An 18,401-nucleotide genomic window follows, 5' to 3' on the forward strand; every position below is an offset into this window, starting at 1 on the left:
CGTTTTTAACCGCTTCGACCCGCCTTTGAGAAATTTTAGCCCGCTCAAAAACCCCAATTCGATGCCCTAAATTAGACGAAGCAGAGCAAAGCAGAGAAAGGCTTCGACTACCCCCAATTTGATTGGAGCTTCAGTAAAATCGTGATTTGGTGTAGTTGGGCTGCATCTTCGAGCTTCTTCAGGTTAGACTCGCTCAATCCAAGACTAAAAATAATTTTGGGGGGTTTTGGAAAGGGTATGGTTTTGGGGTTTTAGGGTTTTGCTTCCAGATTGGTCTTGCAATTGTTTTTCACTAAATGGTTTAGAATTGGAGGTAAAATTTCAATGATTGTGGGGTGAATTTCGGATGAGCTGTGTTAGAGATGTAGATATTCTTAGCTTTTGACGTGATAGTTTTTCTATGCTGCATTTGTTGGATTAGGTGAGGTGAAATTGATTATGTCATATGCAAATTTTCTTTTGATCGGAACTGATATTATGTAAAAGCAAGGGAATTTTTTTTTTTTTTTGTCTTTGTTTAATTTACCAAGTTCCAATGCCAACAAGCTGCTGGTTATGTGTGCAGTGATTGTTTATATTTTGTTGGTTATCGGCACGGTATGTTTGTTTGACTAAGATATACAGTAAAAATCGGCATTGGAGTCTTGTACTGCTTTATATGGTTTGTAAATTTTGATTTCGTAACTCTGGATGGATAGATTTTTTGTGCATGTTTTCCTTTGTAGTAATTTTCTATGAGTGTTGGACAAATTTATTGATTCGAACTTTTGTGTTTTTGACAGAACCTGTCAATTTTCAGCATAAGAAATGGATATGAATGAAGATCATTATGAGGTTCTTGGTTTACCATCTGGAGAGGAAGGCGCTAAGCTTACAGAGAAAGAGATTACAAAGGCATACAGAGTGAAGGCTTTGGTGTTGCACCCTGACAAGAGGCCAGATGATCCTGATGCCAGTGTCAATTTCCAAAGGCTCAAATCATCGTATGAGATACTCAAGGACGAAAAAGCCAGGAAATTGTTTGATGAGTTACTCAAAGTTAAGAGACAGCAGAAACGCCGCCATTTAGAACGTGATGCCAAGCGACAGAGGATGGTCTCTGATCTTGAAGCAAGAGAACGAGCTGCCTTTGCTCCAGACCCAGCTGCCAAAGATAGAGAAGAAGAGGAGAGAATTTCTAGGAAACTTGCTGAAGAGGTTGCGAGAATACGTGCAATGCATGCAAATAAGGGGACGCCTACTGCTTCAGTTCCAAAAAAAGATAATGGGAGAGTTGGGAAGGAGAGTGTGGGTGGTGCTGAGCAAGGGGTGGATAAGGAAAGGGTGCTTAAAGTTACATGGGAAAAGGTTGGTGAAGATTATACAGCAGAGAGGTTGAGAAACTTGTTCTCCGCGTTTGGTGAGGTTGAAGATGTTCTTATCAAGTCTAAGAAGAAAGGTTCAGCCCTGGTTGTAATGGCAACTAAAGATGCAGCTGTAAGTATGGCATAAACTTTTTTTTTCATGCTTTGCAATTTGGACATCTATTTTCTGAACACTGTAGTAACATGTTGTTGGTGTTACTATTTGTAGGTTGCTTCAACAAGAACTATGACCGGTGACCTTTCTAATCCATTGCTGGTTAAACCTCTTCAACCAGTTGCTGCGCCATTGGCTCCAGCAGCTCAGAAATCTGATGCACCTGATCGTCTTAATAATTTGGTTGGCACTGGGTATCAATCTTTTGAGGATGCCGTTTTGAAGAAACTCGCACAGGTTTGACTTTAATTTAACTAGTCTTTATTCCACTTCATCTATAGATTGCAATTAGCGATGAGACTTAATGAATTTAAGTAAATTAACTTGTTTTCGTGTGATTAACTCTTTGTTTTAGAAACCCAAGTGAGATGTTTCTGTTATACTATTTTGGATATGTCTTCTTAAAGCAGATAAATATCACCAATCAGATTTACAAGATATTATGCTTGCATGTGGTAGTTGTGTCAACCATTTTCCCCAGTTTTAATTAAAAAGGAGAAAGTTACGTGAAATTTTGCACTGGCCACAATGAATAGGAAACTACTTTTTATCTTATTACCCAATTTCTATTAGATCAGTTCTAATCTTTTGTTTGTTTTATGGTGTACTGTAGGCTGCCCAGAAGCAAAAGTAATATTCAGAACTTCAGAAGCATGAAAGGATGGTTGATCTCAAAAGCAAGTTTATGATTTCAATGGTTTTATTGTATAGGTAAGCAAGAGCCATACCTCTTGTTATATCTCATTTTTGGCATCTCCATTTCCATGCCAGTTTGTACCTTTGTCACTTTCCTTTCTGAACAGTAAGGAATGCTTTCCAAATGCCTTTTGAAATTGCATGCTTATGTACCAATATGCTTTTGCCAAAGGTGTGATCCACAGACCAACCACATGACAAGAGAACTCTATACACTGTACCCATGTGATGTGATTGGAGCCAGAGCTGTTTCTTTTGTTTTTGTTTTCTGGGTAAAGGAAGCAAAGGTGTCCTTGAAGGGTTTTAGACCTAATTTTAACTATCCGAATCTACTGTTTTGTGAAAATGTCTCACTAGAGAATCTTATATCCCCGGCTATATCTGTTTGTTGTTGGATATGCAGGGAACTGGTGTGGAGTTTCTCTCTCCAACTATCTCATGATAATGCAAAGGAAGAACTCTTGGTGTTAACAGTGTTGAATAGTATTAGATACTAAGCATCAGGTCCAGCATTGGTGGCTGTGCTATACATTTTACATTTCATATTTACAGAAGAATTTCTATTGGCCATAACCAATTGTACCATGGGAGGTGACATGTAGAGCCCCTTGCATATTATCATTTTAGGCTTGTACTTTCTATCAAATAACAAATTACTGGAGTTTTCTTCCTTTATTCCACTGTTAATCCTCTGTTTTGGCATTCTTGTCCATTTGTATGACTAATATTCTCTATGACCGTGTTTAATGGCCCCATTGCCAGCTAAACCAGTACGCAAAGATCTGTTGAAGAACTGAACTCATCTATACTTGGTACATATGATTATGGAGTCAAATCCTCTCCGTTTCACAACTTCGCAGAATGGGTTGGTTGAAAACTGTTCTCTGTTCCTGGAACCTACTTGAATGGAGGGTTACTTTCTTAATCACTCGTTGGTAAAGAAATACACTGTACCGGAGGTTTTAGTCACACATCTAAATCTATTGTCACACGGTGTTGTCTTTCCTTTCTAACCACCCACTTCCGTCGTACCAGCTGCCAGCGGGATTATACTTCACCACCGCACTCCCTATCTTCGACGGTAGTCATATGCGCACCGTAGTCTTCAGGATAAAATTTCACAAAGCCACACCTAATATGGTAAAAGTGGCAATGAGAACAATATCGATGCAATGTTAAATAGCCGCATGAGTCATGAATACTCTCATTTACAAATGAAAGACTTATCATAATAGTCATGCCGTTTGCTCTCTCTTATTTCTCAGCGAGACACAGTATCATTTTAATCTTGTGTTCACTATCACAGTCGTTGAATTTGTTAACCATACTAATTTAAATTTGATACCAAGTAACCATGAAAACACTAGTTAAAAGGTAGACACAAATATACCCTTCAACACTTTGTCATGCATTTGTTCTCAAAATTAAGGGAAAGCAACATCGAAGTGGTGTGGTAAATAATATAATTTACGCCGGTTAATCTTTTGATTAACAATAATGATTTGACAAAAATGAAGATAATCTTTTCTCTAATATATTTAAACAGAGATCGTCCTCTTTGGCTCTTCTCCGGTCCCCAAAACCCTTGAAAAGCTGTCCTAATTCATCCTCTCTCTCTCTTCTCTCTCTCTCTAAACCCCAAGCGGGCGCTGCCGCAGCACCACCACACCTCTCTTTCTATCTCAATCTGTATGGCGGCGGCGAGTGCCCCGTGGCAGCCACAGAAGGAGGGCCTCACGGCGATCTGTGGGTTGCTGGAGCAGCAGATTTCGCCGACTTCCTCCGCTGACAAGTCTCAGATTTGGCACCAACTCCAAGCCTACTCTCAGAACCCCGAGTTCCATAATTACCTTGTTTTCATTCTCACACGCGCCGAGGTACTCCTCTCTATTCCACTAGTAGGGTTCCCCTTTTCAATTTCACTTCGCTCTCGATTGATTGATCATGCGTTTTACTGTGATAATTCGTCTTCATCCAAGTTGTGGTTGCTGATGAACTAGGATTATTTGCTTACGAATTCCAATTTGCTTCAGTAGGGTTTCACTGTCCGATTAGTGTTGACTGGATAATAGGTTTCGATGTGTTTAGTGAGAAATTCGTATTTGCTTTTAGTGTTAATTGGTTTACGGTTGATGATGAAGAAGTAGGATTATATATTTGCTTTCTGCTGTCTTGAATTTTGAGAATATTGACTTGTTTTCGTCGAAACTGTACTGTTGGATTAAACATGGCATGAGCAGTTTTGAGTTTGGCTGTGCTGATGAAACATCAACTCTTGGTGTGGATTTATTGGACAGGGTACATCAGTGGAGATTCGACAAGCGGCGGGGTTGCTTTTGAAAAACAACCTTAGAAATGCATACAACTCCATGGATCCTGCATACCAGCAGTATATCAAGTCGGAATTACTGCCTTGCTTGGGATCACCAGATAGGCACATCAGGTCTACAGTAGGCACCATTATAAGTGTTGTTGTTCAACTCGGAGGAGTTATGGGATGGCCGGAATTACTGCAAGCTCTTGTAACTTGTTTGGACAGTAATGACGTAAATCACATGGAAGGTGCTATGGATGCATTATCCAAGGTAAACACCATTTTCTAGAGTTAGCTGATTACTTCTCTTTCCAGTGTGTGCATATGTGGCTGAAAGCTCCTTTTGCTGTTGGAATGCATTTGTTATTCCTTTTGCTTTGTTGTGCTGTGTACTATTCTAGCTTCTAACTTGATTATTGTCTAGAACTGTGAGTGAAAATGATGTCACGTTTTGGTCAGGACCTTCTTAATAAAATATATGTTATAATGCATCCTTTTTCTTTATTGGGTCAAAAAAGGTCTGGTACTTGAAACAACAGAACTGATTTTAGTTATCTATTTGGTCTATCTGACCAGAACTGCTATCAACTGAAACAAGGTCACAACTTTTAGCACAATTCTATCAACTTTCTGTCTTCTTATTTTCTTATGAAATACTGCTATTATCTTAAAGCTAACCCATTTTCCATCCTACTTCCTAAATGACCCTACGATTAATCCTACAGAGAGTTGTGTATCTGTGGTATGCAAAGATAGCCTTTCGGATGGTCGATGGTAAAAAAAAAAAAAGCGTGCATATGTACAACCATTCTTTTTCTCAGCCCTTTGCGAAATCAAATTTCCTGAAAAGGTGTTAATTTAGGCCTTAAAATTTTTTTTGGCATCACTGTGTTATAGAATCTACAGAAGGCCAAATTTATGGATAGGTGGTCATAAATCTACAGAGGGAAAATAAGTATGGATAGGTGGTCTTCTAGAACTAATTGGACTATCATGGAGAGGTTTTGATTGTATTCGGAACTAAATCATGCACAATGAACCTTGGCCGCCTCAGTACTCAAGGGGTCTTCAAACAGAAACTTGCTGTTACTAATAGATTGCTAGATATAGAAAATTTTAGAGATGATTTAGTTATTTCATGTTTTGCACAAGCTACATGTCATAGCTTCAATATTATAATCAAAGACCTCAGCCAAAAGGAAAAATGATAATTAAAGACCTCAGCCAAAAGGCAAGTACAGATGTTCTAATGTAGCCCTTGGTACTCATGGTACTCATCAGAAGCGTATAATTCTTTGGACACATAAATTTAATGACGCTGACACATAAATTTAATGACGCAACACAGGTTTGTGAGGATATACCTCAGGTGCTTGATTCAGATGTACCCGGGTTGCCTGAGCGCCCCATCAACATATTCCTTCCTAGAATGCTTAAGGTAAACTAACTGTTCTTTTCGAACATATTGGTTGTATATGTTAGTGGCTTTTATGTTGATTTTTTTTCCTTAATAACTGAACTCTGAACTTTTACTGCTGGTAACTTTTTCTCTTTGTCATGTTTCCCTTTATACAGCTTTTCCAGTCACCACATTCATCCCTCAGAAAGCTTTCCCTGGGTTCTGTAAATCAATACATTATGTTGATGCCAGCGGTAAGCATTTCTGATAAACCTGTTGATGGAGTACGATTGGGCCTTATGCTGATGCTTGGGGTTAGTAAGAATTATTGTGTGCTTTTTGATTGTAGGCTTTATATGCGTCTATGGATCAATATCTTCAGGGGTTGTTTGTCCTTGCTAATGACCCTTCTTCAGAAGTGAGGAAATTGGTGAGTACTTTATCATTGTTTTCTCTAATCTAGATTAAATGAAGCTAAAGGTAACAAGATTCGCATCTTTAGTGCTTCACTTTCTTCCTAGAGTATTGCTCTTTTTTTTTTTCCTTTGATTGGAAGGCTGCTGTAGTCTAGTTTCTTTGTTTGTGGCTCTGTTCTAGATTATTTTCTGCAGTTTCCTCACCTGTTGTTTTCAGGTGCTTTTTTGTGCGTGGTTTTGTTGTCCGTGGTGCCTTATACTTCCTCATTTATTTTTCTCCATCAATTTATGTTTATCCTAAAAAAAATTGGATATTCAAATTTTAACTATACGATTTTTCCTCCAAATGTACTTCCATCTATGATTTCTGTTGCATGCTATTTTAGTAATGGAATTTCATTGCTTCAAAAAAAAAGAAAAAAGAGTTCATTGTTGTAGCAGATTATTTTCTGAACACCTCATCAGCTTGAATAGTAATTTATATTTATAACTGAATGAGGTTCATCTCTGCTTGTTGCTTTAATTTTTACATGGTAGAGGCAGTGAATAGATCTGCAGAAGCCTTTTATTTTCTTTTCAAAGAAAGATTTCAAAAGGAAAGTTATAGAAAAGTTGTACAAGATATCCATCATTGTCGGTCTTGCAGTCGATGCTGGACCTAAACTGTTAGGTTCATATCTCATGATTTTGTTTTCATTAGTTTTTGTACATCTCTTTGTTGAACAGGTATGTGCAGCATTTGTTCAGCTGATTGAAGTTCGTCCAGGGTTCTTGGAGGTGACATCCTGTGCCTTTACACTCGTGTATTTCTCAATGTGTTTTTAATTCAAGTGTCAATGCATGCTACCTATTTGTGGTATCAACATGTTTTCGGGAGAATCATATTCCCATCTGCCATCTTATTTGTCTACATATCTGTTTGACAAATATGTATGATGTTTTTTTGAAATATTTTCATCTTGCTGTTCTCAATCTTCATTCGGATCCCTTGTCACATTTTGAAGTTGACTTTACCATTTACTGCAGCCACAGTTGAGGAACTTAATTGAATACATGTTGCAAGTCAACAAGGACACTGATGAAGAAGTTGCCCTTGAAGCCTGTGAATTCTGGTATTTTTAGTAAACTGCTCGTCTTAATTTAATATCTCACCAATAGCTTATGCTTAATTAGGTAGATTTTGAAGTTTGGGTGAATGAGTAACAGTTCAATGGCTGGGTTAAATACAAGCCTGTGCCACCAAACACCATTAGTTATGGTTCATTTTATAAACTACATTAGTTTTAGGTGTTGTAATTTTCATTTCTCAAGGCATGATGTGAAAAGTTTTTATTTCTTTTGGGAGTCAAATACTTAAATCTCCTTCAAGTCTGGAAATTATTATATTAGTGTGCATAAAAAGATCATCATATGGCTAACTTTTATATAAAATCTGTTGCTCACACCTATCAATGTTCTGTTCTTATTTCTCACTTCCCATATCTGGAGATATGATTTCTTGATTCCATTGCAACTGAACTGTGTTTTGTTTATTATTCTCATCTGATATTCTGTATTTTGACAAAGGTCTGCATATTGTGAGGCTGAGTTACCACCTGAGATCTTAAGAGAGTTTTTACCCCGTCTAATTCCGGTAGAGCTAATCGTTTGGTGTATTTTCTTCTTTTCTTTTCTGTGACCATTGTTTTACTGCGGGGTCCTTGGAATGTGTTTTGGTAACAGCTTTTACCACTTCTGTAGATTTTGCTGTCAAACATGGCTTACGCTGAGGATGATGAGTCCCTTGTTGATGCTGAGGTTATCTTTACTTGGTCAATTTGTGTTTTCGGGGATTATGAATTGACGTTTGTTGTAGTTGATTACTTATTTTGGCATCATTTCATTGTTGCAGGAGGATGGCTCTGTCCCAGACCGTGATCAGGTTCAACCTGATTGTTTTTATAGTTGATTGTTTGATTTTCTATGTTTTTTATCTCGAACCTCTTAACTTATAAGGCTGATATTTTGCACTGCAGGATATCAAACCTCGTTTTCATTCATCACGGTTTCATGGATCTGATGGTGCGGAAGAAGATGTAATTTCCTGCCTCATAATGTTGCTGATATTCAAATGTTTGGCTGCTTAGTTCCAATAAGTGGAATATCTTTTAAATGACATGATTTGTGATAATGACAGGATGATGATATTGTCAATGTTTGGAATTTACGGAAATGCAGTGCAGCGGCCGTTGATATCCTCTCAACTGTGTTTGGGGATGAGATTCTCCCAACACTGATGGCCTTTGTTCAGGTTAGAGATATATTAGGCATTAAAGTGAAAAGTTTAGTTCGTTCACTTCACTCTCCGAAAGTGTCTTACAGAATTGGACGATGTAGAAAATTAAATGGATGGTTCTATATAGAGGATTAAATTGTTTTTTTTTTGTAGTAAAGTACCACTTGGTTCACCTGAGAGAGTTACATGTTGGGTCCTGTTTTTTTTTTTTTTTTAGGTTGACCTATTATGCATGGTCAATAATTATTTATACTCTTTTATCTCTTTGGGAAATAGCTTGAAAGAATGCTCCAAGTTTCAAGTTGTATGTGAAATGCACCTCCTGGAAATTTGTGGGTCTGCTCTAATAGTGAACTCTCGTGTAGACTTTCAGGGTTGCGATGATTACCTCAGTTGAATTTGAAAAGTGAATTTCATCTTTTAGATAAAGTAAATGGTAGTCACAGCTGCTCCATTGATCTGATAGTGTTGAGTAGTAATAGTGTAGCAGAATGGACGTCATAGAATGGGGCTATCTAGAGCTGCTTTTATTTAAAGGAAATTGAAGGTAGCAGAATTAGTTAGCTATTAGAACTGTATGATTTTGATACAAGTCAATACTAATAGGAAGGTTTATTGCCTAATTATTGAGCAAGAGATGGCAAAGCATAAAATAGTATTCTGTTATAGAAGAGTGATTACTTTTCAAATCAGCCTGTTTTAAAGTTTACAATTCTCAAATTTGCAGGCCAAGTTGTCCAACAGTGATGATGAAACATGGAAAGAAAGGGAAGCTGCTGTTTTGGCTCTAGGTGCGGTAGCTGAAGGTTGCATTATTGGTCTTTATCCTCATTTGAATGAGGTAATCATGTGACACCTGATTTAGTCACTGTTTTGAAGATACTACAACTTGTAGAATGATGCTTCTTCTACTCAAGTTGTTTTCATGTCTTGGATTACTTTGATATTTTACTTCATTTGTGCGCTTTTGGCTTTTATGTGTCATTTTTGTTCGAGAAGCACACAAGCCTATCTACAGTTTTTGCTTTCCTTTTTTTTTCCTTTTCTTTTCTTTGTTGGATATTGATGTATACCTAGTTCTATTTTTGCTCCCCCATTAGTGGTAATTTTGACACGTCAATATGTTAATGTTGACAGAATGGAATACTTTGTTTTTTTTTCCTTTCTCAATTGTGTGTATATGTATATTTACTTTTCGATATGCATCATAACTGTAACACTTGATCGTTTACATTGCAGATCATTGCGTATCTTATTCCTCTTTTAGACGATAAGTTTCCACTTATAAGGAGTATATCCTGTTGGACACTTTCACGTTTCAGCAAGTTCATTGTTGAGGTATAGTTACATTCCTTAATCTTTACTTTCTCCTGAAGAAGGATTTTTATGTTTGCGTTAATTAATTTGAGCTGTTTTGTCTTTCTTAAAATAATTAAACGATCTCTGCTTCTGTCTTTCTATCTTTTTTTTTATTATTGTTTTTTTTTTATAATTGAATATCAGGGTATTTAGTCTGCATATTAGGTTTTAGGGTTTAGTCTTTATATATTATAGTGTGTGCCGTTCTTAGATTACAGAAGTGGTGGCAGTGGGTCTGCAGTGTCTAGATTTAGTTTCTAATATCCTTACTATTTTCAAAATGGCTTTTAGAGTTTTCCCTGGGTTACAGTTGATCACAATGTTGAAAAACAAATTTGGAGAGCACATCTCTCTACAGTTTTCATATTTTGGGTTTCCATGCTTTGAAATTTGATTCCTCTGATTCATATATGAAAATTTGTTGCAGATTTCTGAAATATTTTACTTGGTCTATATAAATCTTTATGAATCAAATAATTTTTGGATGGTTTTGATTTTGCCTTGTTATACCTATTTACTAGATTTGTGCTATACTCGCACCAATAATTCTTTGGCTTGGTAAAGGATTTTAAGATTGACCCTTTCCTTTTTCATCCAAGGGTGTTGGACATCAACAAGGTTATGAGCAGTTTGACAAGGTTCTTCTGGGTCTCTTAAGAAGAATATTAGATAATAACAAGCGGGTACAGGAGGCTGCTTGCTCAGCTTTTGCGACACTTGAAGAGGTTCTTATTCAGTACAGTTCTTACATTGAATATAGATCAACTATTAGATATATGATTCCAAGTAATTTTTGTCTTTATACTGCAGGAGGCGGCTGATGCGTTGGCACCACGCCTGGAAACTATTTTACAACACCTTATGTGCGCTTTTGGGAAATATCAGGTTCCTTCCTGGCCTTCACCTTATACTGGTTCTTCCTCTAATGTTTTGTCTGGTGAACTTTAATTGATATTTCTGTGTCACTATTCAGAGACGGAACCTTAGAATTGTATATGATGCCATTGGAACTCTAGCAGATGCTGTCGGTGGGGAGTTGAATCGTGTATGTCTTTTTTTTTTTCCTCAATGCTCTTTTCACTTTTGTTTACTCAAAACTTCATATTGTATGAGATTGTTTTGAAGTTCGATTTGTAAAGTGTGTCCAATGCAGCAATTAGAGCAGCAATATGTTCCAACTGCTAATTGACAAGTGTTGCTTTGCAGCCCAATTATCTTGAAATTCTGATGCCACCATTAATTGCAAAGTGGCAACAACTTGCAAATTCAGATAAAGATCTGTTTCCGTTGCTGGAGTGCTTTACTTCTATTTCGCAGGTATACTTACATGTTCATTGTTGGAGCACTTTACCTTTATCTGATGCAGCAATTAGAGATTCTTATTGTTTATTTCCTTATGTCTATATGCTAGCTGTAAGGCACAATAGAAATAACTGCATTGTAATGTCCATTTAGCGGTTGATAGATAAAATTAAGAGCTCTTATATATGAGTAGGATTGTTGTTTACAATAGAGAAGAAGAAAAAATGCTTTTGGTAATGGGAACATTTTGTGCATACAGGGCAACTGAAGTGCAGTTAATTGTCGCTCTTCCTAATGCTCCTTCTTTGTGCTCGTAATGGATGACATGCTAATAATATATTTACTGTAATTATGCAAGATCTTTTATGTGCTTTCTTTGCCTTATGATAAGCTCTGCTCTAAGAAAGTGTTAGACGCAGTAGTAATTTATAATTTCTCTTATATTCAGGCATTGGGTGCCGGATTCTCTCCATTTGCAGAGCCGGTGTTTCAGAGGTGCATAAGCATCATACAGTCCCAACAAGTTGCCAAGGTAGGTCAGTCTGTGGGAGAGATATTGCTAAATTCAATGTCCTTTATGTTTTCAAATAGAAAAATTTGTGGTGTTTCTTGCTGTCCAAAAAGTAGGTTGTTCATGATTTGTTTTGTATCAATTGAAATTGAAGAAATATGTGTGATTGATGCCCAGATATTGTATCATGCATTTGTATGTGACCATCAAAGTCCAGCAATTTTTATGTTATTTTTTATTAATGGAGTAGTCAGTGAAACTTATATCAGGTTATCAGTAAGATGCTGCAACAGCTTATTTCATTTATCAAAGTGTAGCAATAGGATCTGAATGCCTCATTGTGTTCTGAAGTTCCACATTGCATTCTAAATGTCCACAATATACTCACTTCTAGAAGATGGAAAGGAAATGTTTCTGAGCAAAACTACTACCTCGAATATATTACTGCATGAAATGTTTGATTATCAAAGTATGATTTAACTTTCAAATTGATGTAAGGTATTACTCCACTTTTACAGGTTGATCCGGTCGCTTCAGGAGTCCAGTATGATAAAGAATTTATTGTGTGCTCTCTTGATCTGCTTTCTGGACTTACAGAAGGTCTTGGTAGTGGGATAGAAAGTTTGGTATTCTTCTTTCTCCTAATTTCTCTTAAATTATATTAAATAGATTATTTGTTATTGAAAGTTCTCTACCTCGGTTGTTTCTTTTCCAAATTTTTGGGTTCCCGGAATGCAATTTTCTGAAACTTCCTTGCCAAGACATTGTGCAAACTCTTTGTTTTTGTTTTTGTTTCTTTGTCTTTGTTTTTTTTAGTCCTACTCATAATACAGTTGGAAAATCCATTGTATATTTGCATGGATGATGGTATAATCTCATTATATAGGTTATTTTGTTTTATTTTTCCTAGTGATATTTCTCCCAATTATTTTGAATGCTACCAGGCCATATTTGCTATCTCTGTAGTTCTTGTTTAAATGCATTTTAATAACAATCATGCTGGGTCTTAAATTATTTGTCCATTTACTATAGATAATAGATCTTGGTGGCTGTAGCATACTTGGGACTTCAATCACTTTTGATGTACTTTGTGTTAGGAAAAGTATAACCACCAGACAGCCAAAATAGAAAAGTATAAAAATCTAAGTGAAAGAGCAACAGAGGAAGGTACCCAACCTGCAAGCAGCCAAATGGGCCATCAGATATTGAATACTGACCTTAATGCTTAAGCCGCATCTATTGTTAACTTGCTTTCTTGGTTGCAAATATATTCTGGGGTCTTTTTCTTTTCCTTCTTCCTATAGTTTCTCATTTGCACTATTCCTCCAGGTTTCACAAAGCAATTTGAAGGACCTGCTTTTGCACTGTTGCATGGATGATGCTTCGGATGTCCGACAGAGTGGCTTTGCTTTACTTGGGGATCTTGCAAGAGTAAGTTCTTACCAATTGATATGTTAAATTTATACCTACTTGAGAACTTAGATCAGAAGGATAAGCAACTAGATGGCACAAGGTTTCATGATAGTGTACTGGTAGCTACTGGAAGCTGTTATTATATTTGATGCATATCTTTTTGTTGTTGTGATTTTGATTAGGTATGCCCTGTTCATTTGCGTCCTCGTTTGCCGGAATTTCTTGATGTTGCAGCCAAACAACTGGTATGTGAAGCCTACTAACAATTCTTACTATTTCTTTCTATAGTGATTTATGCCACATTTTGTTGTACAGAATACTCCTAAGCTGAAGGAAACTGTTTCAGTGGCAAATAATGCGTGTTGGGCCATTGGTGAGTTAGCAGTCAAGGTAAAATTTCCTCTTTGATCTGCAATCTCCCTGTCCTAAGTCAAAATTATCAACTAGTCTTGAGCACAGTCCATGAATTTAGCCATTGGTGATTAGTTATAACGGTTAGATGGAATCCTTCGATTATAAGACTTTAAAGTATTGTGGTAGGTTGTGCCATTATCATCTAGATGATAATGATCAGTTCTTGTTGACTAGATTGAAGAATAAGACATCTTGGTGGCTTCTAGTTCATGTATATCAGGGGCCTCATCTGTTTATATATATATATATATATATATATATATATATTTTCAAGTTGGAGGCCATGGCTTCTGCTACTGGACATCATAGTCCCATCCTTGGCAGGCAGACCTAGAACTTATTGACCTCATATTAATATCATATATAGGGGCAGATAATGGTCTAGGCAATATCTATTGTTTGCGAGATAATGGCACACTGATCTGTTATCTTCCTAGGTGTCTGGCTAAAGGTTAGAAAACCTGTTAGTTTTGTATTTCTGTTATAGATTAATGAATCTGATTGGCAGGCTTTTGTAGTGTAGGACTCTGCCTAATATGTTAGTGTCAGTTGAGCTTTTGTAGCTGCTTATGCGGTCTCTCTTTCTTTTGCCAACTTCTTGAAGGCTTCTTTGTATTATGCTTTTTGTTAGTCTAAAAAAAAGATGTTTCTTTTCTAAAATAATAGTGAAGCTGATTTACTGCGCTTTAATGTGGAGTGAAATTCTCTCATCAATACACACATTCACATGCATATTTTGATTCTGTTTATGCCAATATGTGTCTCTGCATCTGGCTGGTTTACCATGTGTGTGTCTACCCTGTTTCAGCATCAACTTACTATCCTACTTTAATTGCCTGTGATATCATCATGAAAGTAACTTTGAATTTCAGGTTCATCAAGAAATTTCTCCAATTGTTTTGACGGTCATGTCTTGTTTAGTCCCCATACTGCAGCATCCAGAGGTGATTTTTTTTTCTCGTATGATTGTTGTGTGTACCATGGAGGACGGTTTATTTAATTGCATCTCTTGATGCTAAGCAGGCGCTCAACAAGTCACTAATTGAGAACAGTGCTATCACGCTTGGGAGGCTTGCATGTGTTTGTCCAGAGCTTGTGGCTCCGCATATGGAGCATTTCATGCAGCCATGGTGCATTGCTTTGTCAATGTAAGTTTTATACATTTATATGAAATAATCAATTAATTAACCAACTATTCTTATGATTGGATCTATTACTACAGTTGTAGGTATAGTAGTAGTAGTAGTAGTAGAGTAAGTAGTTTGAAGTAGAAGTAGTAGTAAAATAGCTACTGGAAAGTAAAATCACCCATTCACTTATTTTTCATGACACAAGGAATATTTATACTGTAGGATTATAAAAAATTTATTGCACTTCTAACTTTTCAACATAAAGGTTGCCACATATTCTGGATAATTTACACCATCTTTAGGAATTCTTTGACTTGTGCTCAAAATAGGCAGAAGGAATATGGCAGTTGAAGAACTAGATTCTATCAGTGGGCATGATCTTCTACTATAAGATTGGAATATTTCTATTGAATATATGCTTTCCTTTTATATATTATACAGGTAAATGCTATCGCAATTAATTTCTATACATTAATCTGAACAACTGAAAGATGGCCTTCCCATGACGTTCTATGATTTTAGGTCTGACTGTCAACTGTTTAGCAAAGATGGCAGGAATAAATTCCCCACTTTGGTTTAAGAGCATAGACTGGAAACTATTATGCTTTTACAAGAAGACTGTTTTTGACATTCAAAATTATGTGCCGCAGGATACGTGATGATATAGAAAAGGAGGATGCATTCCGAGGTCTATGCGCATTGGTATGCATCTCTCTCTCTCTCTCTCTCTCTCTCTCTCTCTCTCTCTCTCTCGATTTTTTGCATTTCTATTCACGCTTGGATTGTCTCCAATTTTCCAGGTTAGAACAAATCCATCCGGAGCATTGAGTTCACTCATATATATGTGCAATGCTATTGCCAGTTGGCATGTAAGAATCACACGACATTCACCTCTTTTTATCCTTCCTTTCATGGTACAAACTCAATGTTGTGATATGATATGTTAATAGGAAATAAGGAGTGAAGAGCTACATAATGCAGTTTGTCAGGTGTTGCACGGTTATAAGCAGGTAGGAATAGCTTTTATATTGTTGTAATATCTGTCTAGTATTCTTCAAATTTTCCAAATGTATAACCCTGGCAAATTGTGAAATTGTTTTCATTGTTTGATAACTCTGTTGGAGAGAAACTTCTTACAAACAATATTGAATTTACCAAATATTGGGTTGGTGGTTAAATCTTACAGATGTATCATGCAGAATACAACATTGTAATTTGATTTACTTTTTTTCAAACTTGTAATCTGGCAGATGCTTGTGAATGGAGCGTGGGAACAGTGTATGTCTGCTTTGGAGCCACAAGTCAAGAACAAGCTATCAAAATACCAAGTGTAATGTTGTACTCGTAGCTGATGTATTGTACCTGATGGTTCACTCTGCTATACGTGCTCATCAGAGATCTGTATCTGCGTGGAAATTTTTGTTTTCTTCGTCATCCATTACATTTTGGTCATGATTCTTACAGGACCAATTTTTTGGTCCCCAATTTTCCAGTGAAAGTTTAGGATAAAGCATAAGACTTGGCATAATGAAGCAGCTCAGGTTTGGGGCAAGAATGTGGTGTACAGGGTGCAGCTTTCCAAACTTCGATGGTGTGCTTTCTTGCTGTCTTGTATTTAGAGAAAGGCAAGAAGTATCTCGTTCAAGTCTTGGATTAATGATTCTTCATTTTAGGTTTAGAGTTTGCCATTATTCAACAATTCCAGTGGTTAGGTTTGTCAATGATTTCCACAGTTTTTGTACAAGGGGGTTTTGACATTTTATAACAATTTGCCATTGAAGTTTTCCATTGTTTTACATGTTGATAAACTGTAACCTTTATTAGAGGGTGGAAAGAAATTTTTGCTGTTTCAAGCAGCTGTGGTAATTTGAGTTGGGAGTTCAGACAATCATTGTTTTCTTTCCTTAGTTGATTGAATTTTTTTTTGTAATCACTACTTGATTTCTGATAAAATCCTTCTACCGGGCTGAGAGAGAGAGAGTTGGGTACACAACAGGTCTGCAGTCCCTATTTATCACCCCTGGTCATGTGAATCAGTGAGTGTCAAGCTTTCTGTTTGCCTTCGTTTCAGGTTCTCCCCATAGAGGTCGGTATATTTTTGTTCTCTTTTTCGCCTTTATCCTTTTTTGAATATTTGACCATTTGTATACACTACCCACAACGCCCGTGACTACAAGAATATATAGAAGCAAGCATGTGTTCTCATTTCGTCGGTCTAGCTAGTCCATTGGATTGATCCTGTTCCAGATTAGACGATTAGAGGCGAAACAAGAAAACAACCCAGCTAACTTGCACCTTTGTAGGCATCGTCATCAAGAAATTGCAAATTCCAACTAATTCATAGTTCATATGTTCTCATTCACATTCCCATTCCCATTCCCATTCATGCCAATTCCACTGACCATCAAATACCATTTAAGTTCTTAGAACTTGGATTGTTGGAGTCACGATTTGGGTTTGGTGAAACATGTTGCCACCCAGCTTCAAGGCCTTGGCTCCCAAATATGGATCTCCAAGCCATAGTTGCTTTATGTTTCGGCTTGTTGATACTTCTAAACGAGACTATCCTATTTCTTTGTTCTATAAAATTTTGAAATCATAAGAGGCCTAGATGAAGAAGGATTAGAGAACTTTTATTTAAGGGTCCTTGACCAAAATCCCCAAAATGAGCTAAACTTATTTCATTTATCCCAACAACAGATTTTTATTCCCCCACCCAATTTAACTTAAAAAGACAATTTTACCCTCAGCCAAATTAACAATTACACCCCATATGCCATCAAGCTCTCTCTCCTCTCTCCCCTCCGATCTAACTCTCTCTCCTGTCCGACTTGAAACTCTCTCTCTCTCTCTCTCTCTCTCTCTCTCAGCCGGCGATGGTCGAACTCTCGATCAGAGCCTCAAAACAGCGTCGCCTAGCTTCAGACTCTAGAGAGATCGTCGAGGGAGAGGCCGAACTTCCGGTCGATCTGAACGTCGTCGTCTTCTCTCTCTCTCTCTCTCTCTCTCTCTCTCTCTCTCTATCTTGTAGATTCCGACGATCCAACGAACGTCATGATTTGCATCTCACCGGTCTCGACAATCCGGTTTCGATCGACCTATTGGGACCAAAATAGCAAATGAGGCTCTGCAACCGGCAAAGGGTCTGCAACCGGAGAAAACCGACGATTGAAGAAAGGTTGAGAGTTGGGTGCCCAGAGCATTTTCTGGGTGACCAAATTAAATTTTTTTTTTTTAAGTAATGGGGCAGAATGAAAGGAAAAAAAAAGGTTTTGAATGTCTATTGGGGCAATAGACGTTTTTTCCTGGTAAATGGGGGCAGAAGGCTCAGAAGAAAGAAAAATGAAAAAAAAAAAAAAGTTCTATTGGGGCAATAGACGCTTTTAATTGATGTAATCTTCTCATTTTTTTTATTTAATCAAAGTTTATTTGTTTAAATTTAAAGAGATTGGTTCCCATTCCTGCAACTGAAAGTTCTGTTGGGGGGCAATAGACGTCTATTGGGGGGCAATACATGGTTGATAGATGTCTATTGGGGGGCAATAGAAGTTTATTGAGGGGCAATAAACGTCTATTAGGGGGCAATAGACGTCTATTGGGGAACAGTAGACGTCTATTGCCCTTCTATTGGGGGCAATAAACATTTCTGGTGAG

The 18,401-nt window shown here is 37.1% G+C and overlaps 2 protein-coding genes across 3 annotated transcripts; both read left to right on the plus strand.

Moving 5' to 3' along the window:
• The first annotated feature begins 26 nt into the window (after nt 1-26).
• Nucleotides 27-2,924, plus strand: LOC112170537 (dnaJ homolog subfamily C member 17). Of its 2 annotated transcripts, XM_040508745.1 has the most exons (6): nt 27-182; nt 783-1,476; nt 1,573-1,755; nt 2,132-2,229; nt 2,387-2,486; nt 2,618-2,924. In XM_040508745.1, the coding sequence occupies exons 2-4, from the start codon at nt 808-810 to the stop codon at nt 2,150-2,152; spliced, it is 873 nt and encodes a 290-aa protein (XP_040364679.1). In that variant the 5' UTR covers nt 27-182; nt 783-807; the 3' UTR covers nt 2,153-2,229; nt 2,387-2,486; nt 2,618-2,924. The 2 variants fall into 2 exon arrangements, with proteins under 2 accessions (XP_040364679.1, XP_024163630.1); XM_024307862.2 differs by lacking the exon at nt 2,387-2,486 and having other exon boundaries at nt 2,618-2,914.
• Nucleotides 2,925-3,757: 833 nt separating this feature from the next.
• LOC112170554 (transportin-1) lies at nt 3,758-16,635 on the plus strand. Its single transcript, XM_024307885.2, has 29 exons — nt 3,758-4,091; nt 4,512-4,799; nt 5,877-5,966; nt 6,104-6,181; nt 6,277-6,357; nt 7,070-7,120; nt 7,370-7,455; nt 7,910-7,976; nt 8,084-8,140; nt 8,235-8,264; nt 8,359-8,418; nt 8,520-8,633; nt 9,346-9,459; nt 9,858-9,956; nt 10,577-10,702; nt 10,788-10,862; nt 10,951-11,022; nt 11,184-11,294; nt 11,728-11,811; nt 12,309-12,416; nt 13,120-13,221; nt 13,386-13,448; nt 13,519-13,593; nt 14,490-14,561; nt 14,641-14,765; nt 15,398-15,449; nt 15,548-15,616; nt 15,698-15,757; nt 15,998-16,635. Exons 1-29 carry the CDS (start codon nt 3,906-3,908, stop codon nt 16,079-16,081), a joined length of 2,679 nt encoding a protein of 892 aa, XP_024163653.1. The 5' UTR covers nt 3,758-3,905; the 3' UTR covers nt 16,082-16,635.
• The last annotated feature ends 1,766 nt before the right edge of the window (nt 16,636-18,401 follow it).

This window comes from Rosa chinensis, chromosome 6 (genome assembly GCF_002994745.2).
Source record: "Rosa chinensis cultivar Old Blush chromosome 6, RchiOBHm-V2, whole genome shotgun sequence".
Lineage (NCBI taxonomy): Eukaryota > Viridiplantae > Streptophyta > Magnoliopsida > Rosales > Rosaceae > Rosa > Rosa chinensis.

Bases quoted from the DNA above. Each gene is read 5' to 3' on its own strand.
- LOC112170554 (XM_024307885.2), top strand. From the start codon at position 3,906: ATGGCGGCGGCGAGTGCCCCGTGGCAGCCACAGAAGGAGGGCCTCACG. The intron at 6,358-7,069 runs GTGAGTACTTTA...TTTGTTGAACAG, and splicing joins CTTCAGAAGTGAGGAAATTG to GTATGTGCAGCATTTGTTCA. The intron at 7,977-8,083 runs GTAGAGCTAATC...CCACTTCTGTAG, and splicing joins TTTTACCCCGTCTAATTCCG to ATTTTGCTGTCAAACATGGC.
- LOC112170537 (XM_040508745.1), top strand. From the start codon at position 808: ATGGATATGAATGAAGATCATTATGAGGTTCTTGGTTTACCATCTGGA. The intron at 1,477-1,572 runs GTAAGTATGGCA...TACTATTTGTAG, and splicing joins TGGCAACTAAAGATGCAGCT to GTTGCTTCAACAAGAACTAT. The intron at 1,756-2,131 runs GTTTGACTTTAA...GGTGTACTGTAG, and splicing joins TTTTGAAGAAACTCGCACAG to GCTGCCCAGAAGCAAAAGTA.